The 24,032-nt window shown below is 43.2% G+C and overlaps 4 protein-coding genes across 6 annotated transcripts; 1 reads left to right on the top strand and 3 right to left on the bottom strand.

The window, feature by feature from the left end:
• Nucleotides 1-12,670: 12,670 nt before the first annotated feature.
• LOC125766027 (phenoloxidase-activating factor 2-like) lies at nt 12,671-15,463 on the top strand. Of its 3 annotated transcripts, none has more exons than XM_049431606.1 (5): nt 12,671-13,250; nt 13,334-13,422; nt 13,549-13,612; nt 14,018-14,117; nt 14,604-15,463. In XM_049431606.1, the coding sequence occupies exons 1-5, from the start codon at nt 13,161-13,163 to the stop codon at nt 15,335-15,337; spliced, it is 1,077 nt and encodes a 358-aa protein (XP_049287563.1). In that variant the 5' UTR covers nt 12,671-13,160; the 3' UTR covers nt 15,338-15,463. The 3 variants fall into 3 exon arrangements, with proteins under 3 accessions (XP_049287563.1, XP_049287562.1, XP_049287561.1); XM_049431605.1 differs by having other exon boundaries at nt 13,534-13,612; XM_049431604.1 differs by having other exon boundaries at nt 13,525-13,612.
• Nucleotides 15,464-15,939: 476 nt separating this feature from the next.
• On the bottom strand, nt 15,940-18,580 carry LOC125766026 (sodium-coupled monocarboxylate transporter 1-like). Its single transcript, XM_049431602.1, has 6 exons — nt 17,828-18,580; nt 17,638-17,703; nt 17,518-17,569; nt 17,385-17,452; nt 16,530-17,315; nt 15,940-16,472 (listed from the first exon to the last, which is right to left on the bottom strand). Exons 1-6 carry the CDS (start codon nt 18,239-18,241, stop codon nt 16,122-16,124), a joined length of 1,737 nt encoding a protein of 578 aa, XP_049287559.1. The 5' UTR covers nt 18,242-18,580; the 3' UTR covers nt 15,940-16,121.
• A 60-nt stretch (nt 18,581-18,640) lies between these two features.
• Nucleotides 18,641-21,179, bottom strand: LOC125766025 (sodium-coupled monocarboxylate transporter 1-like). The gene is made up of 6 exons (XM_049431601.1): nt 20,474-21,179; nt 20,346-20,411; nt 20,227-20,278; nt 20,094-20,161; nt 19,237-20,022; nt 18,641-19,166 (listed from the first exon to the last, which is right to left on the bottom strand). Exons 1-6 carry the CDS (start codon nt 20,954-20,956, stop codon nt 18,732-18,734), a joined length of 1,890 nt encoding a protein of 629 aa, XP_049287558.1. The 5' UTR covers nt 20,957-21,179; the 3' UTR covers nt 18,641-18,731.
• Nucleotides 21,180-21,593: 414 nt separating this feature from the next.
• LOC125766024 (sodium-coupled monocarboxylate transporter 1-like) lies at nt 21,594-24,021 on the bottom strand. Its single transcript, XM_049431600.1, has 7 exons — nt 23,533-24,021; nt 23,400-23,465; nt 23,268-23,319; nt 23,141-23,208; nt 22,916-23,070; nt 22,223-22,853; nt 21,594-22,142 (listed from the first exon to the last, which is right to left on the bottom strand). Exons 1-7 carry the CDS (start codon nt 24,019-24,021, stop codon nt 21,732-21,734), a joined length of 1,872 nt encoding a protein of 623 aa, XP_049287557.1. The 3' UTR covers nt 21,594-21,731.
• Between the last annotated feature and the right edge of the window lie 11 nt (nt 24,022-24,032).

The raw sequence follows: 24,032 nt of genomic DNA, 5'->3' as shown, positions 1-24,032 counted from the left end.
TTCCTTTTGTTTGTAGCTGGGGAGAAAAATGCTGGCGAACCTCTCCGTACGGATTATTACCGTTCCTTCAACACCCGAATAGTAAACACCTTTGAAGATGTTAATGTCTCCCGAGGGTTAAGGGGTGTTGTTTTGTTGCCCCCAGGAGCTAGAAAGTGGTAGGAAAAGGTCAACAGAAAAATTGCTTCAGCTTGTACTCTCGTATCTAACCGAACCCTCGAAGGCTCTATTATAACTCCATTAACTTCCCCGGTACACTAACGCAATCCCAAAAAAAAAATCTTTTTCTCGGTTGGGTGTCGTGTCGGGTGAGAGGACATAAGGGTGAGAGTCTGCAAATATCCTCCCAGGCAGAATAGAGCTGCAATTTATACTTCCACTTGGCAGGTTGTCTTAGTCACTTCTCACCACTTCCCAATCGTCTGCCCCAATGTGAAATGGCATGGTGAAAGATGGTCCGGTGTACTTTTCTCAATTGGCTCTTCTTCATCCCTGTGGCCCATCCAAACGTCAAACGACACGTAAAACATGTTACACTCGTATCATTGCTCACTGTTTGTTCATTTACGTTTGTTGCCATTTTTTCCTCCTCTTTTCAATTTCCTTCTTTTCTATCTCATGCCTTGTCAATATTTTCCCCTCAAGGATTCAGCTTCTTTTGGAAGCGCTATTCTTCGCTTTTTTCCCTCAAGCGTAAGTACAGTCGCGAAACGTTCACAGTGCAGCAAATGATTGTAATTTAATAATCGGCCACATTAAAACTTATTTAAAAAAAAAGAAATCATTGCCACTCTCACCGTTCAATTTACAACTTACAGTGTCCTCTTACCGAATGAAACGGGAACTACAATTATCGACTGACAGCAGCAGCAGCAACAGCAACAAGCGCCCGTACGTATCGATACAACGTATCATTACGGACCGATTCTATCATTGGCAGGATGATTCCAACGTTCGGATTCAATTATTTTTGCCCAGCAGCGCCGACCACTCGGAACGGATCGCTGTTACATCGTCTGGCGAAACATTGTTTACTGTGAACTTTATTTGATTTTACAAAGCCAAAGGGCGTAATCGAGTGCTCTCAGCAATTACGACAGTTTTTTCTTTTGTTGATCAAATTGTTGATTCAAGTGCCAATTAAAAAACGTTGTTCAAATAAAGTTGATAATTTCATATGATTAGTCTCTTTTTATTTGTATTCGAATTGCTGAAAACATATTTAATTAAGTCATTATTTGCTAAAAAGGTACCAAACACGATTCTTTTTATGTTGAGATAATGAAGGTAAATGCTCATATTCTTCTTTACATTTATATTGCTAAAGCTCTGATCTGGACAGGGTAACGTGTTGCTTACGAGCAAGTAAGCAAGCTTAGTTTGACAAATTAAAAATTAAAGAATAAACTATGAAATGTTTGCTAGAGCAATAAGTAGAAAGATATTAACCAAAGGAAATCTTCGTCTTTAATGAATTTAAGAATTATTTAAAAAAAACATAAATTGCGTAGAATAATAAATAGGTCGAGCATTATGAATCCATAGATTATTATAAATGGTTTTTAGTCAAAAGATTTTGAAATCAAAAATATGCAAATTGTTATCCCAAAATCTTCATCATATTTCAATATTCAATTGATTTGAATGCATGATTCAAAATCCTTGTCTTTCAGCAAAACTTCCTCCTGGAACTCCCATGCAGCAACATTGGAAGGAAAAGCATGTCACCAAGAATTTACGTTTCATTCGTCACGGTTCCAATTTTTTTCTTAACACATTACTCAATCACACCATTGCCCATCACGCCCGATGTACGACGCTTTACGACGCTTCGCTTACAGGTGTACCGGGTATCGTAAAAGCATCACCCCTTATCGTTACAGTGTCATCATTAAAATCCACAGCGCAAAATCGGGGGGAGGGAAAAATGAAAATAAATAAATAACCCAATAAACCGGGAACAAAAAAAAAATACCAACACAACACTCAGAGGCAATGGGTTCCGCTGCCTTACACCACCCCAAAACCAATATTCGTTCCCTCTAGTTGCAATCCGGTTTTTATTGAAATGTGTCTTTTTATGGTCACCGACGACGGATCGTCCCGAAAGCGTTTTTTGGGGGATGCGAAGCATCTCCCGCTGCGTGGCTGCCAAATCGATGCCGGTGGGATGGGAGGGATGTTGCATAAAATTAATCTTCAAAAACGGATAAAATATGTCGCTTTATTGAAGGCTTTTTGTTTGGCAGGTCGCGACATTCACGCGACAGATGCACCGCGGTGCAGCGCGACACTTGCATTGCTTCATTTGTGTGCTTTTGCAGGTGATGTCAATGGAATGAAAGGATGCTTACGGGGGGTGGGGTCTAGGTGTGTGGGTGGCATTGGTGGGAAAGCTTTCATGCTGTTGCTTCATTTTTTGAAACATTTTATGAGCTATTCTGTTAAATTTTTCATTCACACCATGGCACTCCATAAACAAGCGGAAAGCCATCGAAAAAATGGCTAATGGCCTTATAGCGCCTGTGTGTGTGTGGGGGCTTTTGTAGCGCGATGTCAAAAAAAAAGAAAGATAAATATAGAAGTTTGCATACTAAAAAGCTTGAAATAACGGTCGTTAAGACATCATATTTTCTTTCCTTTTGCCACTTATAACACTTCATTAATTCATTCAACAGTTTATGCTGATTTCAACATAATTGGAATTATTTTCCACACCATCCCACAACATCTCAGCACGTCAGCAGCAAAATGGTGAATTATTAATGCATATCCAAAAACAACGCTAACCCAACCCAGCTGCGTCAGTCGGAAACAATCTGATTTCAGAAGCCACCCTCACGCCCCAAACAAACGCCGAAGAATGGGTCCAGAAAGTAAGAATGTACATAAAATCACAAAAATGCAACACGATGCTTCCCGTGCAGGGTTTTGTTCGGTTGCCGCGCGATGCATTTGCTGGCAAAATTCATGACCCACGCCAATTACAACACAACCCACCACCATTGCACTATTGTGTTTCGATACTGTCGGCACCATTACGGCACGGATCTGTCAAGACCGTAACCTACAACTGCATTTAAAACAGATTTATGGGAATTAAAAGGTTCGCGGTGGGAATTGTTATTCTCATCCGACGGTACCCACCGAGGGTGGATGGTAAATGGAACTTCTTTCCATGCTGAAAGTACGAACAATTGCTAACTGTTTAAGTTATGCAGCACATGAAACACCAATTACGATCACCCGGGAGGTAGACGAAGAAGCAGCTCTGGTAAGCAGCAAACGATTTAAAGTGCCATAAAAACGTATCACTTACTGTTTAGGTGGGTTGTTTAACAAATTGAGTTCCAAAGGCACGGACAACTATTCCGTTTAACACTGCACTTAATTATGCGCATGAAATGCTTTAATTGGAACACTTCATGCACACAGCCAATGGTAAATGGTAGTGATAATTTCAATGAATCATTTACCTTTTTTTTGTAGGTGCTGCAACTTTCTCTTCACGGCGCGATTCGGAAAGCGATCCGTTTTTCTGATTGAAAAACTTCACCGCGTAAAATGAGCCGGGCGTACGTGCAAACACCACGCATCAACAATCAGACACTTATCATCATCACGCTAACAATCTCACATTTCTTTTCCACTTTTTGGGCCGTGTTTACACAGAACAAAATTCGCGCAACACTGAAGCACTGCTGAAACTTTTCGCCTCCTTCAAAGGAAAATCACTTCCACCAGTTTCAGGTGGAAGTTAAACTCCGGAAAGAACTGTTAAGCACTCGTTAACTTCACACCTTTTCATCAATGCCACCCACAAATCCGTTTGCTTTCGGTAATTTATGAGCATCTAATTCGTCGCTAATTTTGCACAACCTTTTCGAGTGTACAATTTATCGTCGTTTTCAGTACGGATTAGCGGCGCAACTTCGTGACAACTTCGTGATTGGTTCCAACCCTGCACATCGGTACGAGATGGTGAGCCGTCACCGTGAAACTTTTTAAGCTCAACAATTTATGTTCCTTCTGCATTTTACACAATAACTTCGATGGGTTTTTTTTTCGCCCAGCTTTCTTCGTAAAGTTTTGTGATGTTGAAGTCACCTCACCGTTTAAGGATATTCGGAGGATGAAGAATGTCACGCATTGGTCGTAAATATGAGTGGATGAAGTTTGATAGATTTAAGATATCAAAGAATTTGCGTACATTACTAGCCGATATCAGCATCGTACCTTTTTCCGGAATTGTTTTAAATGGTTTAAATGGAGAACTTTTCCTTGCTCACGCAGCGAGAAGAATAAGGGTAGATTCTACCCCTACAATCGACACCTGTAACAAACGCTAACACCTGTAACACGCACGCACGTTTTGCATTCTTTCCGACCAACGTCACCACAAAATCAGCAAACCCTTGTCCGATCGTGAAGACGAATATCCTACCACTTTTCTCCCGGTTTTCACATTCTCTGTAAAGAATGACACAAACAGCTGGTTGTGAACAAACTTCGTGTTCTTTTCACCCCCGAAAGGTACGCCAACCGTACGCTTAAAACACAACAAACAACGCTATCCACGGCGCAGTGTACGGTGTGGACACGGACCACGGTTTGCCCGGTACGAACGCACAAACGTCAGTGAGCGCCGCGAAAGCGTCTTCGTTCTCCGATAGCGCGACTGATGATGTTTGGGGCCCGATGATTCTTTTCCACTTTTCCCTGTGCTGTGGTGATCCCGCTCACGACGATGATGCTGTTCGCTTCGCTCGTACACGCTCGTACTCCACCGTTTTGATGCGGCCCGCCTGTACTGTACCGACCCATTGCCCACCAACGCCCCCCCCCCCCCCCCAAACCGAGGGTTTTTGGACGGATTTTCCACCCCAGAGTTGCAGATTTTTTTTTGTTTTTGCAATTTTCACACGCCGGAAAATTTGTGGCAGAAAAGGAAGACCCGACCATTGAGGTCATTGGATTTGTACAAAAAAGACGGAGCGGTAGCAGCCGGAGGTTTCCATTTCGAGGCGAGATTAATGTAATGCAAACAAACACAAAACCGGGCGTCGAACCGATTCTTTGAGTAGGTGTTATGGAGGAAAATTTGAATCATATTTTAATACGCATAAATTTGGTTTTATTTCTGCTAAAACGCAAGTAATAAATTATGATTTGTCTACTCTTTGCTTGTCTCTTCTCCGTTCTCTCAGCTAGTTGATTCGATGTTTGATTTGTGCTCAGGTAACGTGTGTGGAATCGAAGTCCATTTTAAACGTTGTCCAATGACAAACGTAATTGTGAATTTATTAGATTGCCTTTTGTTGAGTTTAATCATATGTTTGTGACAATAAAAAGGACAAGAAGATTTGTATCAATCAATTGATTTGAGAGAGAACCCTTCTTCTTTTCAGTATTAGCATTAGTGTAGATAATATATTGATGAATAAAAATCATGGAAGATTTTGTTTACTGCCCTGTCAAGTATATTTTAATTGATTTAAATATTCAATTAACTATTAATATTTATCACATAACATTTCCGCTCACTCAGCACTACTCTCTTGTGCTTTATATTTTCCCTTTTTCCAAACCGAACCGCACGCACAAATCGTGAGAGACCAAAAAGCGTACCACGTTGCCGGTCCCACAGAATAATTCCGGATCATGGAGGCCGAAACGCGGCAAAGGGATCAATGTTGATGATTAATTTATGATACACGCGGTTTCTCGTGCAACGAAAGTGAGCGAATCGGCCAGCAATTGCTCGGAACAGTTTCGCGAGAGCACAAAACCCGGAATGGCCCGACTCCGAATCTCGCAAAATTCGCTCGTGAAAATTCGCGCGCGCTTGCTTGAGGGTTGAAACATTTCAACCGAATGAAACGTTTCATCTTTCCCCGTACGCATTTAACCATCCGTGCGAGAAGTGTTTGCTGCGTGATGAGGATCGACCACAAAACTACTGTCGGAAAGGGGATGGGAAGAACGCGTGTGGACAGAGTACGACGCCCGCCTGTGTATATTGGCCGGTGGTTAAAAATCCAAACCGCCAACAGAAAAGGATTGGAATGTATGTTCGACGTTGTTCGTTCGCACATAATTCATGCTAGTCGCCCCGCCGTAGATCTCGTGCGAAACCGGACCATGAAGAGAGTCCGGAGTTTCAAACGCTTCCCGCCTGATGTAGCAAACGGGGCAAACAAACGTAAGCTGTTAGTAGAGTGGGAATGAAGGAAGAAAAAAAAAAGCAGTCATAAACTCCACAACGCCACGGAAAATGGTCCAGAATCGGTAATAAGACGTCGGGTGCGTCGTGTGCGTCGTGTGCGGATCTCTCACGTTCCAAAGTCAGAATGACCAAACGAGCGGACAAAGGCCGAAAGTATGCTGTCATGACCGCCCCTGTGTGTGTGTGTGTATCTTTGGTAGGGCACACACTTGTTGATGATGAGATTAAGATTTAGATGCTTGCTGGACGCACTCATCGTGTTGGGCAAACGCCTGCAGTGTTTGCTACGCGTGGAGTACGTGCGAAATCGTCTTAACTATCGCGCACTGTTACCATTGCCGATGCTCTCTACCCATTGTCCAGGCCAACATCAAGATTCGTATCCATTTCAGGGATCGCAGCCAGTAGAACCGGTGTCGGTAGCTGGATGTCACCCAAAAATGGTAGCACCACCACGGATACGGCAAGCGAGCAGCCAGCGCACACGGCTAGTAAATCTCATAATGAGCCGCGTTGCTTCATCCCATCGTTTTATGGGGAAGCGGGTGCAATGTGTTTGCTAGCTTTGAACACAGTTTTTATTTTAACCTCCGTTCTCCATCATCTCCAGCAGTCTCCGCCGCTTCCTTCTCCTGGTGAGTTCGAATAAAAGCGAAACTAGTTCCGTTCCTTCAACGCTTCGGAATATGCTCCTCGTGTATTTATTTTTTTGTTGCTCCCTTTTTTATTACTGCACGCTCGATAGTATGTCCGTTTGTACGGGATGGTTCTTGGACTTAACGTCGGTTTTATGGTCACACACAAGCGCGAATCAACCACACACCAACGTGGATGAGAGTGTAATGGACGTGCAATTGCTATTTGTTGGTTGGATTTGTTCCAAGATATTCAAACCATCCCCGGTCGAGATGACCGTGATCACTTCTGCACGAGCGCATCATCAGAATGGCATGCATGATTTATGTTTGCTTTACTTTCACCAGTAAAGAATGCGGTGTGGATTTTTTTTTATTTGATACACGATACACGCTACGAACGCGCGTAGCAGTATGATTTGAATTCTTTCCAAACATCTGTCAGGGAAACTTGGAATGGAAACTTTTACTTCCTGGCGCGGAGAAACTTACAGCTATCCTTTTCACACAAAAAACATGTTCTTTGGGAAACAATTTGCTGTTAGTTCTTGAGGCACTTTATTTGAATTAAATTATGAGCAAGCTTATTCAATCATTTCTGTTGAGATACATTCATGTAACTTTTTAAACTGCTAACTTACATTGTATTACTTGAAGAGTCAACCAAGTCCTTGCTACTGAGGACCTCAAATTAGACAAGCATTGTTCCAAGTTCTGTGTGACCAAACACTAAAGAACGTCTAATCTATCGGGGAATCTGAATCTTTGGATCTGGATAAGTATGAACGTATAGGAATGGTACCTTGTATGAAGAATCATAGATCCTACGAGTGCCAAGACAGTTCTATGATACTCCTATGAGAAGACTCGAATTAGTACATAAATAACCGATATGTTCGAGTCCAGACAAGATTCCAGATTCATGCTCTACGAACAAAACAATTGGCAGCAACCATTTCAAAGAATTATTTTTGTACACTAATTCTTTACTTATTTTGTCTGAATATTCGACCAACTACCAATACTGCTGCCAACATTACATATTGAGCTGATTGTTTGTGCATCTCCTCTTAGCGTTCCAGTTTCACATTTCCAGTAAATTCAGATACGCACATACCTCGAGAGTCGCGATTTGTCACAGTTCAATACACTGGTAAATTCACAACGAGCTGGTGGGGAGTCTGCCAAAAGCTGTGATCACTTAAATATTCATGTTTCGTTACGTACCAGCACACTTTCATATGCTCGAAATCACATTAAAAATTTCATTCGCAAGCTACACGATGGTCCACGTATTGTCGCCTTATTTTCCCTACCAATAGTAAAACATTCCCCAAAGGTGGAAGGAATTATTTGAAGATGGTCAGCTGTTTCACGTTGCCATAAATATTGCTCAACAACTTCATTGGTTCCTTTTAGGGAAGCTCGCACTTGAACAGACAGACGGCACAACTTAGCGCAAATTGACCGAATGAAACGCGGTGCAACCTTCTGACCCGTATTAGATCCGCCTGTCGTTCGAACCCGAATCGTGTACAATTATGAGCCGCTTTCTTTCGATATTCCTTACCTTGCAAAAGTACTCGAGCACACGAACGCAATGTTCTATGCTTTCTGAGCAAACTTTGTTTCATACCGCACAGAGTTTCACCAACTCATCGCATTTTGGCCAACATCTTCGTGCTTGATGTAAACCTTCGTCACCATACCCATCTCCGCCGGGCGATGTGTTGCACAAATAAAAGCAAAACTCTTGTAAACCTCTTAAGTAAACAACAATCTCACCCACCGGTATAACGCGCGTGAAGGGGATAATTAAGTTGAGCAGAATTTATTCATTTTATGATATATTTTGACAGCAAATTAACGTATATGGACAACGCAAACGTGACCGTCGCATGCGATCGTTGGGCAGGCAAATTTATGATCCCTTTCCATTATTATTTTATTCTCGCTCTTGTGCAACAGATCGGTGGGCGGTCCCGCTATGTTGAGGGCTTTTGTCGCCCTACACATGATCATTCAAAGAGTTTGTAGCTGAGATATTTTTCACAAAAGTAGAACTCAGCCAAAAACACTTCAAGCTTTCGGGTTCGTCGTTTAGAAAAATTGATGCATATTTATTATTTAAAAGATGTGTCATAAAGAATGTATTCTTTTTTTTTAATTCATTATCGACCACCAACATTAAAGCTACTGTTTTCTCCTCCAACATGTTTCGCCACACTGCACCATTTCTTTATTCTTCTTTGTTCTTTTTTTCTGTGACCCATTCCACATCGTTCAGACGCCACCCCGAATGCACTCCCTGACAGATGATTAATTAACTCAACCCCGGGGGCGTTGTTTTACGTTCTTCTCACCCTGTCGGATCGAAACGATCGTTGGTCAGGCCCAAAACACGACGAGGCTCGATGAGTGACGAGACTTCGCATGAAATGTAAATGAAGTGATTCGCAAGACAACACGCGAGGTGTGCGACGTTGAAAAAAGGAACAAAAAAAAACACACTGATCATGCTTCCTTGCCAAAGAAGTGCGAGAAATGTTTATCTTCCGTTTTGTTTCTTTGGGAGTTTGGTCCGTACCATGCATTTCGTGCTTATTTCTTGCCTTTTTTGGGGTTGGTAAAGGCGCAACTGATGCCGGACAGTAAAGACTTAATTAGGAGGAATGATTGCAATAAATTATGCTTCTGGAGTGGTGTGCACGTGCAGCGCTGGCCCTTCGGTGTGTAATTCGGTGTACACACTGTACTGATTTTCAGCAGCAATACGGCGTTTCTCGACATGAGTCAACTTCTTAAGGAAAGGAGCACCATTCAGAGTTCGAGTTGATGATGGTGAACCTTAAGATTACAAAAACCCCAGCTAGATAGATATTTCAAATGACTGACTTCTGCATACGGCTCAGCGCGATCTGTATCTTTGTCTTTTCGACGAAACGTACCCTTTGCAAAAGTAAAAGGCAAAACGGTTTAAACAGCCATTAAACTTATCATTTTTAACCATCGACTAGTGACGTTCCAGGAGATTGTGATTTTGTGTGAAGGATTTCACGAGAAAGATGGTAAGATCGATGAAGCAGAAGCAAAAAAAAAACAAACATTTTATAGCCCAATTGTGTTGAAATTCAGCAACGAATTATTTGTATCGTACATAAACACAATGTTTGCGATCTGTAATTTATCCAGCATTTAGCTTTCGTTAGCGTAAAAACAATCGTTCTACAATCGCACAGAGTACTATTAAATGCAACTGATAATTTGATATCATGTTTTAAAATCGTCCGCAAAACAAACAAACTCACAAACACCATTAAAAGCAACAAGCAAGAAACCCCAAAATCTTCCCACATTCGTGTGGCGTCATCGATATGCCAATAAATAAGCATATCACGATCTCGTGGCCCAACCAACCTGCAGCAGAGTGGTACGTTTCGACGCCGCTCGCGAAAGCACACGCAACCATCGGTTTATCCCATTAATCGAACACTTTGGCGTATGTGGTAAGATCATCTAACGCGATAGATTTCGCGTCCAGCTGAGCATTAGTCTCTGTAGCAAGATGTGGAAGCAAAGGAAAGCAATAAAAAGTTCCTTAAATTCTACAACCTTTCTTCCCCGTTCAGATTCGATTGTAAATTTTTTTTGTCTTGACGTAAAAGAATTACCACCAGATCCTGTGTCTCAACAGTAAGTTGCCGAGACCAGTAAGAAGTGTATTGAGCTGTTTTTTCGTTCGTAAAATTCGTTCCTCCCACGCTTCGGCTGTGGATCGAACAGGGGAGACAGAGGCGAACGAGCGCCAGCGCTACTTGAGTCAACTATTTAATTGACCAGTTTTATTCGAGTTGACTCTCGAAGAACACCAGAAGACAGGGAAAATGCCAAAAAGGTAGGAAGCATGTTTGTTTTCTCCCTTGTCGCCAGGATGTCCAACTCGGAGTTCATTTCACCATGACGCCATTAACCAGGCAACGATGGTGTAAAGGAACAGAAACAACAAAAAACTGTACATGCCACCTCCTACGTACGCCATCGCCAACGAGAGCACACATTTGTCAGCTCCATTATCTTCTCGGCACGCAGCGGTGTGTCGTTTTGTTTGCCAATTGTTGTTACTCTTTCGCTGTTTTCATCCATTCCGTTCTTCCATCAGTTTCAATCATTATCTGTTTCTATTGTGATTTCGTTTCTTATTTATTTACTTGCAGCTTTTCATCGCTTGTCTCGTTCGGTGGAAAGATTCCTTACCAGTACAGTGTTTCCCCATGGGCGGGCGGGAAAAAGCATAATCGTTATCATAACTTTTTCATGCTTGATAAAGAAAAGTAAACTCATCGTTAGAAGACCTTGTTTCCTAGACGGAATTCTTCATTCTGTTCAACTTTTCCTTATTCCCATTCCATCCAGTGTCTAACTCGTATAAAATCTCTTTCGAACCAGTGTTTTGTTTTCCACCGGGTGGTTTGCAGTTCTTTTTTTTTGGTTCCTTTTTTTCCTACATGAAATCAGACAAAAGACATTCGTACTTTTGCACCAGAAAATATGCTAATGCTAACGACCGGAACGGAACGGCTTCCCGGCCTTACCATCGCCATGGCAATGACAGTGTGGAAAGCAACATAAAGTTCCTACGAATCGTGAATCCCCTGCAGGAGAGATGCATCTCCACATCTCCACAGCGAAGAATTTGTTAGTTTTTCTACTTTTGTGTGAGTTCTTCCCAGAAGCTTTTGGGCATGATTTTTCCAATGTTGTCTAGACGGTCCGAAATCGATCGAAATCAATTAAAACTTCTATCCATCAATCGACGCATTACAAACGGATCTAACACCATCGGAGTTCGAGCGAGAAGCGTTCACTGATATCCACAGAAAAACATACCAAGAAAGCCACTGGCATGATGGCCATGCATCAGCTAGGAATGACTTAGCATGGAATAAATAAAACAAATTTGAAACTAATGAAGCATTTGAATGCCTTTACTCTTCATACCAATTTCTAGAACTCACGATCTTCTGCTTTCTGGAGTTCCCTTATATCTTTCATCTTTCACCAAACATTTTTTGGGAGACAACAATTAACTTAAAAACATAAAAACTATCATCCTGCATCCCGTATCGTTTTTTAACGGTGATGAGGACATTTTTCAATTTGACTCCTCTCTCCTTCCCTCTATCTCCATAAGTCCTCCCAAAACAATAAGAATACGCTCGCAAAAATGTCAGTCTGAAATTGGGGCCAAAAAAATCCCCCACCCCTCCTTTTGTCACAAACGACGATAAATTATAAGTGTTTCTGCCGCGGAATGTTTCGGTGACGTTGAAGCACCACACTGCCCAGATTCGCTGACCGTCGAGGGGCGCGATAAGAACCGTGACGCGTACCGCGCGAGACAGCTCAGACCGTCTCAGACGCATGGATCCGATCGCGTCCTGTGATTACGCTTTCCAATGGTGATACGGACAACTTGCCAGTAGCAGTCCCTGACCTCCAGGTTCCACACTACTCCCCACACGACCCGGATCGTTGCCGCTCCGGATGCGTGTGTACATTTTTTATGGTTGACGCTTCATCCAACACGTCATCCCTCCGAATGTGTTCGCCTGTCCCATCGGTCCGCTGGTGGACAGGGATGAATGAAGGGCCCTTTTCGGTGTTGGCTGTGGTCCATAAGAGAATCTTGTGAAACGAGAGTTAAACATGCAAACGGCGCCCTCTCTTTTGCTCCTGCTTATCGCATGCTCTCGCATCCACACGGAACAACACGGAAGCAGCGCTGGCGCCATGGACTTCCACCAACAGTGGCGTGGAGAGTATGCCGGCTTCAAGACATCAGTCTACGGTCGAATGCAAAAATAAAAAACTTCAAATCCCTCTCATCGTACCGAAGCAGAAACACGGGAATAATAAAACTAGGTTGTTCCAAAAAACAAGAAGTGCTCCGGCACTCTGTCTGGAAAGCGTGTGTCTGCTGGAACCGGTCGCATGGAGTAGCAGCAGTTTTGTTAGTACTGCTGTTACGGCTACTACTATTGCTGCTGGTGCTGCTGCTGCGGCCGACGTCCGATGGGAATGCTGTGTAGCCGAGACACAACGGCATATATACACACAGCAGCTGATAAGCCACGGTCGATCGAATAGCGTGAGAAATAAGTGCAGTGTGCGTTCGGAAGTCTTACCCAGCTGGAGTGTGTTCGTTTAGTGCTGTTTGACGTTTATGAGACAGAGCGTGGCTTGCTGCATCGAGTGCATCCCATTCGTTTAAATATCCGAAATACATTGCACCCAGATCGATGCCGGTACGGTCGGGATTCCTGCTGTTGCTGCTTTGGCTTCACCAACGACTTCCCGCATCTTCACAAGCAACCGAACCTGCCACCAGAGTATATGATACGAGCACAGTATTATCCATCGTCCCAAGCCTCTAATCAATGTCCTGCTTTGCAATTCCCCACTCTCTTCGCAGCGTTGCAGTGGAGGTTTGTGCATACTGCCGGAACTGTGTCGCCCCGTCAGCGTTAACGTGTACGATGAGGTGCATCTGGACTTTTTCAGGTAATTCTCGTTGGGTGTGGGCACCTACAGGAAAGTGAGTCGAAACAACGCCAACTCTTACACTGCACGATCGAACGCCATTGTGATCCTCTTTAATCTTAGCGTATCAAGTTTCGATCGTTCTAGCTCCGACGAATGCCGGTTACCACAACTCAAGTGTTGCCCATTCGAACGCATCGTCCGTGCACCGGTAAGCAGAGGTAGTTGCTAGAATTTGTTGTTATTTTGTGCATGTAAACTAAATATAGTGATTCGTTTGATAAAACAAAAAAAACACAAACACACTGTACGATTGCTCCTAAAGGGAAGAGTGAATGGCCAAGCTAATAGCACACTACAAGTATAACCTATATAGGGACCGCTTCATTTGCGAATGTTGATAAGATGGTTTCGTGTTCCTAGGAGGCTACCGAAGCAAAACAATAAAAAAAACCGATCGCCAAAACAAATGCCAAAAAGTGAATTTTTTGCACGGAAATGACCCTTGACTTTTAAAAGCTTTTGAACACGGTACCTTGCTGCATGACCTCGTTTCGTACACAGCATACGGCAATGTAATGGCTGACTTTTCTAACGGTTTCCATTTTGTTTTCAGGACACCGAAGCACCGGACGAGTCCGAGATCGTGTGCGCGGCCCGGAACAACAACGGCATCGGACACGTCGAGCAAAAGGATAAAACCCGCGCCAAATATGGTGGGTATGGGGTGTGATGTGTGATTTTTGGCATAAAGTTGGCAAGCGTTAGTGTCACAAATTTTACTGCCCGTTTCATGGAAAGTTTTCCAGGCAACCACAAGCCGTTGTCATCATGGCCTGAACATGGATGTGTTATTACCAGTGCTTCGAGTTTAGTGCAATTATTAAGCACTTATTTTTTGAGTCTGATTTTGTGTAAATCATTGTGGTCTGTAATAGAAACTTTTTTATTACCAAGATACGGACGTATTGATAGCTTGAAGAAACTTTTGAAACTCTTTTCCTTCTACTGAGGCAGATTGTCTCAATTATTGGAGCAAAAACATGTCATTGTTAAGTCTGGTAAACCATTTTTGTTGAAGAACTCTCTGGCAATAGAGAGGCAATAATAGACAAATAGAAGTTTCGCCCTAAATGCCTCAATAATAGTTAATACAATAAGAAGATATACACCGTTTAATAATGACAACATTTTTCTTTAAGGTGAGTTCCCCTGGATGGCTTTCGTGTACACAGCGCAGCCCGAATACGAACTGTACTTGTGCGGTGGCACACTAGTACACTCGAAAGTGGTCATCACCATCGCACACTGTATCGAAAATCGCACCAGCAGCGAACTACGCGTACGCCTGGGCGAGTGGGACCTTGAGCATATGGTAGAAATTTATCCTCCACAAGATCGAGCCGTCATTGCAAGCGTTACGCATCCTCAATTCTACAGTGAGCTACTGCTGAACGATATCGCTATTCTTTTCCTGGACGAACATGTTGACTTTACTGAGGTCGTCGGAATAGCCTGTTTGCCGCCGCAGAACGCTAACTTCGATCACAAGCGCTGTCTTTTCACCGGTTGGGGAGAAGATGAGCGTGGACGGAACTCTTCCGTTCTCAAGCGTACAAAGCTGCCCATCGTGCCGAATGGCCATTGCCAGCGGGTATTACGTCGCCATTTGCTAAACCGAAGCTTCCGGCTACACCATGGCTTCCTGTGTGCTGGCGGCGAGTCCGGTAAGGATGCGTGCCGCGGTGACGGTGGATCGCCACTAGTCTGCCCCATACCAGAGTCAGAGAACCAGTACTACGTGGTCGGATTGGTTGCATTCGGGTACGAGTGTGGTACGCAAGGTGTGCCGGGAGTGTACGTCAATATTCCTCACTATCGCGACTGGATCGATGGGGAAATCGAAAAGATGTATCATGTTGATATCTTCGTTTAGGCCTGCGACCCTTCATAGGTTAACCTTCCTTCTAGTTTTACGCATCCGTATGCTTTAGTCAGCAGTAAACTTGCTCTTAAAAACACGTCTTTAGAAAATAAACTGTTCGTACTTACAACGCTAAAAGATTACTCACCTGTACTGCAAGAACTATATGAATGTCTACGAAAGTGGTAATGTGCAAATGGCTAAATTTGCATGGAATCTTGCCTTGAAGAAACGTTCATTCACATTCGTGCCCACACATCAAAAACAACTAAAGTGTCGTACACCGCCGGATAAACTTGTCCACCTTCCTCTTACACGCCTATCGAATTTTAATGTTGTCGTAAAGCCTGTTTTACGATCGCCAAACGATCGTAAAAACGTGCTTAACGATTATTTGAAAGCATAATAATTTGTTATTCGGAAAGTCGTCCAGTCAAGTTAACCCATTGCTATCGAGAAGCAACAAATGATCTTCCGTAACGCAAAAGTAAGCTATTGCACATTAAACAGGTCTTAAATTAGAACTCATTTTGTATCCTTAAGTGTTTGCTAAGAAGGAGAGAAACTTCGAAAGCAAGCAAATTACCTGTTATTCTTTCAGCGAGAAGGCTTTCTTTTTCCGAATGACTGATGTAATATGGGTTAGTGTGTTTTTTCACAAGTATTTCTCGTCTTGAATAAATTTCTCAGTTCATAAATATTTTCTATTGTCCATTTATTTCGATCATTGGGAGATAGTCTAACTATACTCAGGTTGTTTGCTATTCGTCGGTACTTATTAGAATGTTAACGATGTTCAATTGGACAAGAACTTTCTAACGCACGGTGCTAATAGTTTCGGATCTATTGGGGCTCGACGGCCTCGGTCACCTTGTTTTGAAAATAAACTTATTACAGTTCCAGCCAAACAAGTCACACTCATTCCGAAAAGTGTGAAATACATGTACGAGATATGATAGATTGATTTATCCATTTCGTCCAGTTCTTGCGGCTGATTTGTACCAGATACGTTTGTGTAATATGGGCACTCTTCCACCGATACAGGCTTCATGTCGAAAGTTCTGCTTCCCGAAGCGATCGAGTATTGCGCCTTATAACACATATAGAACATTGTGGCCAGTCCTGTAACGCCTCCATATAGAGCTCCCTGCGTGATGGAATGGAAATATTAGATAATTGATTTCCATCAAAACGATACACTTACAGTTCCGTTAACCCAAGGCATCAAAATTCCCATTACGAACATTCCCAGTAGTGGCGCCGCAGAACCAGAGCTTAATGTCATTGCTAATTGCATCACTGTCCCCAGATGTTCTACTAGCAAAGATAACAATACTGACAAAGCTCCGTATACCAACACCGAACCTCGCATGATGTAGCCAATCTGCTTCTCTGTAAGCGGCTTCTTGCAGTAAGGTTTGCAAAAGTCTTCTAGGGTGATGGCGGAGAGTGCGTTCAATGCCGAAGACAGTGAACTAAGAGCCGCACTAAAGATACCAGCCACAAATACTCCAGTCATGCCCGGGTATGCTGCGAACGTTTCCATCACGAAAAGTGGTAACAGTTGATCCTTTGCTTTTGCCAACTCTGTAGTCAGAGGATCACAATGATAGTAGGTAGCGTACACGAGCATGCCGATCATGAAGAATATCACATTTATACTAATCCATCCAACTACAAAGTAGCTCAAAGCTTTGCGAGCATCTTTAAGTGTAGGTAGAGACAAGAACCGTTGAACCATATCCTGACTGCAAGCTATTCCTTCGCATACCCACACCGGCGCTCCAAGTAACATGATCCAGAAAGAATGGCGTAAAGTTGGATTGGGATCGAAATTCGGCGCTTCTAGCCGTTCGCCGACCACATTTCGTTTTAGAACTTCTGTTGGACCTCCTACATCATACGCGCCTTTGATCAACACTGCCAGCAAAGCTAACAACGTCACTCCCGACTGAATTACATCCGTCCAAACGACTGCTTTCAGACCACCCTAAGGATATTTGAAATGGATATTAAATTATTCTCCCAGACTTATAGTTTGTGTAAACATTCCGCTTACAATGCTGGTGTAGAACATGCAAATTATGCAAACGATCGGTGTAATGATGTGAACATTCAGTCCAGTTACTGTCAACCAAGAAGAAATATATTATTAAATCCATAATCCATACCTATACAACACCCTTTCATACCTTGGTTGAACGCTAAAGCGGGAACGTAGATCACGATGGGCATCCACAGCAACTGTTCAATGGGACATAAAAAGTTCATTTAAAAAGATAAGTGTGAAAATAAACACTCTAATTACTTACGCAAGCCAACGTAAATAAAATGGATCCAAAAAGTCTCATCCTTGAGTCGAAGCGACGTTGGAGATACTGTAAAAACAAGCGCTGATATTAGCCTTCCTTGCCTCTGGCTTTCTATCAGATACTCATTTGCGACTGAGTGTAGCATAATATGTATTAATGTTGAAAATATTTATAAAATATCATTCCTTACCTCATATGTGGACGTTATTTGGAGTTCGTGGAACACCGGTAAGAAAAGATAATGCATTAGAACACCCGCCAGAATCATTGAAAACACGATGTAACAGAATTGTGTACCGTACACGTAGACCTCAGTGACAGTTCCCAGCATAGGAACACCCGACACCCAACTGGCCACCAAAGAAACAGCAACTGGGAATATTTGCATCTTTCTGCCCCCGACTAAATAATCCTGAGCTTCCGTTTCATTTCCGGACGCTTGTCCACGGCGTCTGCGTTTCAGATGATTTCTGTAGCCGAAGAAGATTCCTATCATGATGCAGCTCGCCAACATCAACACGAACACAACATAGTCAGTCCAATCGAAGTGTTGCAACGATCGACCGATCGAGTCGATTGTTTTGTCGGATATGTTGTACTGCATTATGGAGTGCTTTTTATTACGGATAATCTTCCCCAATGCCACTTTTCAACAACCAACGATTTGCCATAACTACACCAGAATGAGGAACAGTTGATGAATTGACCGATCTAGCTAGGACCGTTCCCATGCAACCTGATAACACCCGATGGACCAGTTTCCCAGTGTGCCTGTTTAATAACCAAAATGTTCTTAGCAGTGATAAGAGCTAACTATGAAACACTGACCAAAAATTCATACAGATAATGATAACTACGCACTGCAATGGTCTGTGTTTCCCTGAATTAGCGCAGCGATCGCTTATTTTAATATTCTTGAAACATTTCGAAATGAAATATTTCGACGAATCAAGTAAAATCCTTCTCGGTTTCACGAATTCAATAATCAAAATAATCTAACCCGATGTATGTTTTACGTTACTCAACAACAAAGTTTAATTTCCTCAACGTTATTAAATATTTGTTTATTAGAATTCAAATTCCAATGTACAATTTCAGTTACAATCTGTTTCACACATCTCAGCCTGTTTTCTGTCCGTTGGTACTGCTTGGAAAGTAAGGGGTATTCCAGTGGATTGCATTTTTCTAATGCACGGTGCTAATAACTTAGGATCAATTGGGTCTTGATGTGAAGTCCCTCGCAGTTTCGTAAGAAAACTCACAATCGTTCCCGTCAGGCAGGTCACGCTCGTCCCAAACAGCGTGAAGTACATGTATGACATGTGATAAATTGACTTTTCTACATGTTCCAGCTCGGACTCTGCATCTGCCAGGCCACCGGTTGTGTTATATGCATACTCATATGGACACTCTTCCACCGATACAGGCTTCGTGTCGAACGTCCTGCTACCCGATGCGATCGAATATTGCGCCTTATAACACATGTATAGCATCACAAGTAATCCGGTAATGCCTCCATACAAAGCTCCCTGTAAAAAATGTATATTATCGAACAATTATAGTAAACAACTAAGTTCCCAGCTCGCGGACAGACTTTACCGTTCCATTAACCCAAGGCATCAAAATTCCCATTACGAAGAGTCCAAAAAGTGGTGCTCCAGATGCTGAGCTTAATGTCATAGTCAACTGCATCACTGTGCCTAGATGCTCTACTAATAAAGATAACAATACTGACAAAGCTCCGTATACTAACACCGAACCTCGCATGATGTAGCCAATCTGCTTCTCTGTAAGCGGCTTCTTGCAGTAAGGTTTGCAAAAGTCTTCTAGTGTGATGGCGGAGAGTGCGTTCAATGCCGAAGACAACGAACTAAGAGCCGCACTGAAGATACCAGCCACAAATACTCCAGTCATGCCCGGGTATGCTGCGAACGTTTCCATCACAAATAGTGGCAGCAGTTGATCCTTTGCTTTTGCCAGTTGCGTTGTCAGTGGATCACAACGATAGTAGGTAGCGTACACGAGCATGCCGATTAAGAAAAATATTAAATTAACTACAATCCAACCAATCACAAAACCTTTCAAAGCTTTACGAGCATCTTGAAGTGTCGGTAATGATAGAAACCGTTGAATCATATCCTGACTGCAGGATACACCATAACAAAACCATACAGGAGCTCCGATCAAGATAATCCAGATCGAGTGTCGAAGCGTAGGATCGGGATCGATGTTTGGTACCTCCAGACGATCGCCAGCAATGTTTCGTTGCAGAACTTCTGCTGGACCTCCAACATCGTACGTGCCTTTGATCAGCACAGCCAACAAAGCCAATAAGGTCACTCCGGACTGGATCACATCCGTCCAGACTACCGCCTTCAATCCTCCCTGACATATACAAAGAAAAACGTGATGTTCAATTTGTCTCCATGCGTGAAGTAACCAAATCAATTGCTTACAATGCTGGTGTAGAACACACAGATCATGCAAACGATCGGTGTAACGACGTGTATGCTTAATCCAGTCACTAGTAAAGGAAAGTTAGGCATAGAATTCATTGCACCAACAAAACAGATTCTTCATTAGACGTACCTTGGTTGAACGCTAAAGCTGGGACGTAAATGACGATAGGCATCCAAAGAAGCTGTGAGTAAAGTTCGGTTAAACACCGTTTAATATTTCCTACGGTCGAATCAGCTACATATACTTACGCATGCCACTGTAAAGAGTATTGATCCAAAGAGTCGCATCCGCTGGTCAAATCGTCGCTGAAGGTACTGTTGAGAAATGGGTCACTCGTTACTATTTGGAAATGCACGATCTCTTTCGGTGCACTCACCTCGTAAGCAGATGTAATTTGTAGCTCGTGAAAAACGGGCAGAAATATGTGATGCAGTACAAAACCCATTAAAATCACAGCAAACACGATGTAACAGTACTGCGTACCATACACATAAATCTCGGTAGATGTTCCCAGCAGCGAGATACCTGAGATCCAGCTCGCTACCAACGATACCGAAACGGGAAATATTTGCATCTTCCGGCCACCGACCAAATAGTCCAGGGCTTCCGAATCTCTACGGGCCTGCTTGCGACGCCGTTTGTGCTTCTGATGGTCTTGATAGCCGAAGAAAATTCCAATCACGATACAAATTAGCAACATCAGCACAAACACGACATAATCGGGCCATTCGAAACGCTGCAACGATCGGCTGATCGAGTCAATCGTCTGTCCGGACGTGTCGTTTTCATCGTAGCTCGTTATTTCATCGGTTGAATAATCCTCTCCGCTACTACCGTTCAACAACCAATCGCTCGACATTGTTGCACCGATACGAACCAAACAGCAAGTGCACGACGTACTCGGCTGCCCAGTGTAACCGGGACTGACCAACCCGACTGATGACGCCACCGCTGTACCAATTTTCCACTACGTACGTTTATCTATCCACAGTACTGAGTGAATCCCTTCATCAACAAAGATAAGCTTTAAAATATGATCACCGGACAGAGCGCATGTCAAGATAGGCGAAGAATGGATTATTAAAATTCCATGGTTCACCCAACTGCACCAAAAACTTTACATAAAAAAGCTGGTATCAAATGTTCCAAAAACTGAACATTCGTTTAATAATGTTCGTCCCTTTCTTCTGCACAGTAGTACGATGATCTTCCTTGCTCTGAAGATTAACGCTAAACTACAAAAACGTAACACAAGAATGGGCGCGCGGCCGGATGATTTATGGAGATGATTTCAGAGTAGGTCACAATGGTGACGCTTTCGGTGTTGGGTTGTGATAGCGTGTAACAATAAATTACATTTTGTTACCAAGTCACACTTTTTTGTAATGTACACCAATCCAGTGGGTTGATGAAGCTAAAACTCTACAGAAAAGTTATTGTTTCTTGAATGGAATTTTTTATTTCTTGTTAAAACGAAGAATTCTGCAGAAGTGCAGAATTTTACAATACACTCGTATCAACAAACAATTGTACTAGCTAAAATGAATCTCCCCTGGTAATACTCTAATCCGAACAACTACTGTACAGTGATTATGGGCGCTTAGTTTGTAGAACGATCTTCGCCACGCTGGTACTTACAGTTGAATGTCTTTGGTTTCGAACTCATGCAATACCTCTGTCATGTGATTAGCCTTACTGTCGCGGGTGGGATAGAAACGGCGCAGGAACGGTGCCAATAGTAAGGGATCGATGTCGTCGGTTTTGGAACGCGGCAGAATGAACGAGGACAGATAGCCAACTATCGTGGGCACCACTGAACCGATCATCGTGTAATACAGAAAAGACACGTGGTGCAGCGACTTTTCGCCTTGTGTAGAATCCTCCACGAACAGTGAACCATTTTTCGGTGTAAACTCGTACTGACAACCTGACACGGTGACTGGTTTTTCAGCGAAGACGATTTCTTTGAGGGCAATCGAGATTTGAGACCTTATGACAATGTATGACATTAAGGACAACCCTGCCGTTGTTCCCACGATGGCACACTGAAAATGGGAGAAGGAAATTGTATGACACACACCTGTGAGTAGTGAAACAGTTATTTGGCATTTTTACTACCACTTACACTTCCATTGATACGGGGAAAGAAGAATCCCATCACAAACAGGCCAAACAGTGGTCCGAGCGTAACCGGTCCCAAGCTCATCGACAGCTGTAATACCGCGCCCATCTTCTCTACAACGATCACCATCATAACGGCTAACGCACCGAAAGCCAGGACCGTGAAACGCATAATGTAGCGTGTTTGCGTTTCAGTGAGCGGTTTCGAAACGAATGGTTTGCAGAAATCCTCCAGCACAATGGCGGACAGAGAGTTAAGTGCCGTGGAAAGTGAGCTAAGTGCGGCACTAAAAATGCCCGCCACAAACAGCCCTGCCAATCCTGGATATTCTCCAAGAACTTCCATCACGAGCAGCGGCACTAGCTGATCCTTCGCCTTTGCCAATCCCGTCGACAGGGGATCACAGTCGTGATACATGGCAAAAATGAGCAACCCGTTGTAGCAGCACATGGCCAGCAGGGTGGTTGTTCCAACAAGAAACAGTACCAGTGCCTTCCGAGCGGATCCCAACGAGGGTAGCGACAGATATCGCTGCATCATGTTCTGGTTGATGGCGTTTGTCGATGTCCAGAAGAAGGTACCACCGATCAGCAAGGTCCAAAATGTGTTGCGTGCCGTTGGGTCCAAGTTGAAGCTAAACAAATGAAAAGGACGTTATACCTGGAAATAACTGACCTGCTGCTGCTTGACACTTACTCAGGAGGTTCAAATCTTCCACCAGCCGAATTTCTGTCGATCACTACACTGAGTCCACCTACGTCCGCCGTACCTTTAATGATCACTATAATCATTGCTCCTACCATGATGCCCGTCTGTATAACATCTGTCCAAACGACCGCCTTTAGTCCACCCTTTTAGAACAGAGAAGAATCGTTAAGCTGAGACCCGAAAATCTGTCTTTTATAGCCATCCATTTCTTACCAGGCTTGTGTAGAAGATGCACACCAAACAAACAATCGGAGTAATCACGTGAATGTTAACACCAGATACTGAAAATAAAGGACAAGCTTGAAGGACACAATCTTAAACATAATGGAACAAACTTTACCTTGATTAAAAGCAAGTGCGGGAACATAAATCACTATAGGCAACCACAGGATCTACAAAAAAGAAAATTCACACACAAACCGATATTACAAACGTTCCAAACTTCCTGCAAAAACGTTAAGAATTTACTTACACTGGCCAGGGTAAACAATATGGAACCAACTAACCGCATTCGTTTGTCGAATCTCATCTGTAGATACTAAAAAGCGAATTGTGGAATAATGGTTAGAAAGTCCAGCTTCCTATCCTCACTGAATGTCACAAACCTCATACGCGGATGTTATTTGCAGATCATGAAAAACTGGCAAAAAGATGTAGTTCATCGCAAGACCCATCAGCACCACGGCACACACTATGTAGCAATACTGCACACCATACACGTAGATTTCCGTCGATGTACCGAGCAGTGAGATGCCCGAGATCCAGCTCGCCACCAACGACACGGATACGGGAATTATTTTCATCTTCCGCCCACCGACCAGATAATCCAGCGCTTCCGATCCACGCCTTGCATGCTTTTGGCGCTTGTGCTTCTGATGATCCTTGTAGCCGAAGAAAACACCGATCACCATACAGCTGATCAGCATCAGCACAAACACTACATAGTCGGGCCAGTTGAATCGTTGCAGTGATCGACTAATGTCTTCAACGCTTGGGCCAGGCGTCTTTACACTTTCGGTGATAAGTAGGCCATCATCTGTGATCATCGCCTCCATGGAATGTGTGGTTCCTTCCAGTATAGTCACATCGGCCATCGCGCACCAAC

The sequence above is a fragment of the Anopheles funestus genome, chromosome 2RL (assembly GCF_943734845.2).
Source record: "Anopheles funestus chromosome 2RL, idAnoFuneDA-416_04, whole genome shotgun sequence".
Classification (NCBI taxonomy): domain Eukaryota; kingdom Metazoa; phylum Arthropoda; class Insecta; order Diptera; family Culicidae; genus Anopheles; species Anopheles funestus.
This window is presented reverse-complemented; position numbering and strand designations above follow the sequence as displayed.

Bases quoted from the DNA above. Each gene is read 5' to 3' on its own strand.
- LOC125766024 (XM_049431600.1), bottom strand. From the start codon at position 24,021: ATGGCCGATGTGACTATACTGGAAGGAACCACACATTCCATGGAGGCG. The intron at 23,466-23,532 runs GTTTGTGACATT...TTCGCTTTTTAG, and splicing joins AAATAACATCCGCGTATGAG to TATCTACAGATGAGATTCGA. The intron at 23,071-23,140 runs GTAAGAAATGGA...CTGTTCTAAAAG, and splicing joins GCATCTTCTACACAAGCCTG to GGTGGACTAAAGGCGGTCGT.
- LOC125766026 (XM_049431602.1), bottom strand. From the start codon at position 18,241: ATGCAGTACAACATATCCGACAAAACAATCGACTCGATCGGTCGATCG. The intron at 17,453-17,517 runs GTATGAAAGGGT...CTTGGTTGACAG, and splicing joins CGCTTTAGCGTTCAACCAAG to TAACTGGACTGAATGTTCAC. The intron at 17,316-17,384 runs GTAAGCGGAATG...AAATATCCTTAG, and splicing joins GCATGTTCTACACCAGCATT to GGTGGTCTGAAAGCAGTCGT.
- LOC125766025 (XM_049431601.1), bottom strand. From the start codon at position 20,956: ATGTCGAGCGATTGGTTGTTGAACGGTAGTAGCGGAGAGGATTATTCA. The intron at 20,279-20,345 runs GTAAGTATATGT...CTTTACTCACAG, and splicing joins TACTCTTTACAGTGGCATGC to CTTCTTTGGATGCCTATCGT. The intron at 19,167-19,236 runs GTAAAGTCTGTC...CATTTTTTACAG, and splicing joins TGCCTTGGGTTAATGGAACG to GGAGCTTTGTATGGAGGCAT.
- LOC125766027 (XM_049431604.1), top strand. From the start codon at position 13,161: ATGCCGGTACGGTCGGGATTCCTGCTGTTGCTGCTTTGGCTTCACCAA. The intron at 13,423-13,524 runs GTAATTCTCGTT...CTTTAATCTTAG, and splicing joins GTGCATCTGGACTTTTTCAG to CGTATCAAGTTTCGATCGTT. The intron at 14,118-14,603 runs GTGGGTATGGGG...TTTTTCTTTAAG, and splicing joins TAAAACCCGCGCCAAATATG to GTGAGTTCCCCTGGATGGCT.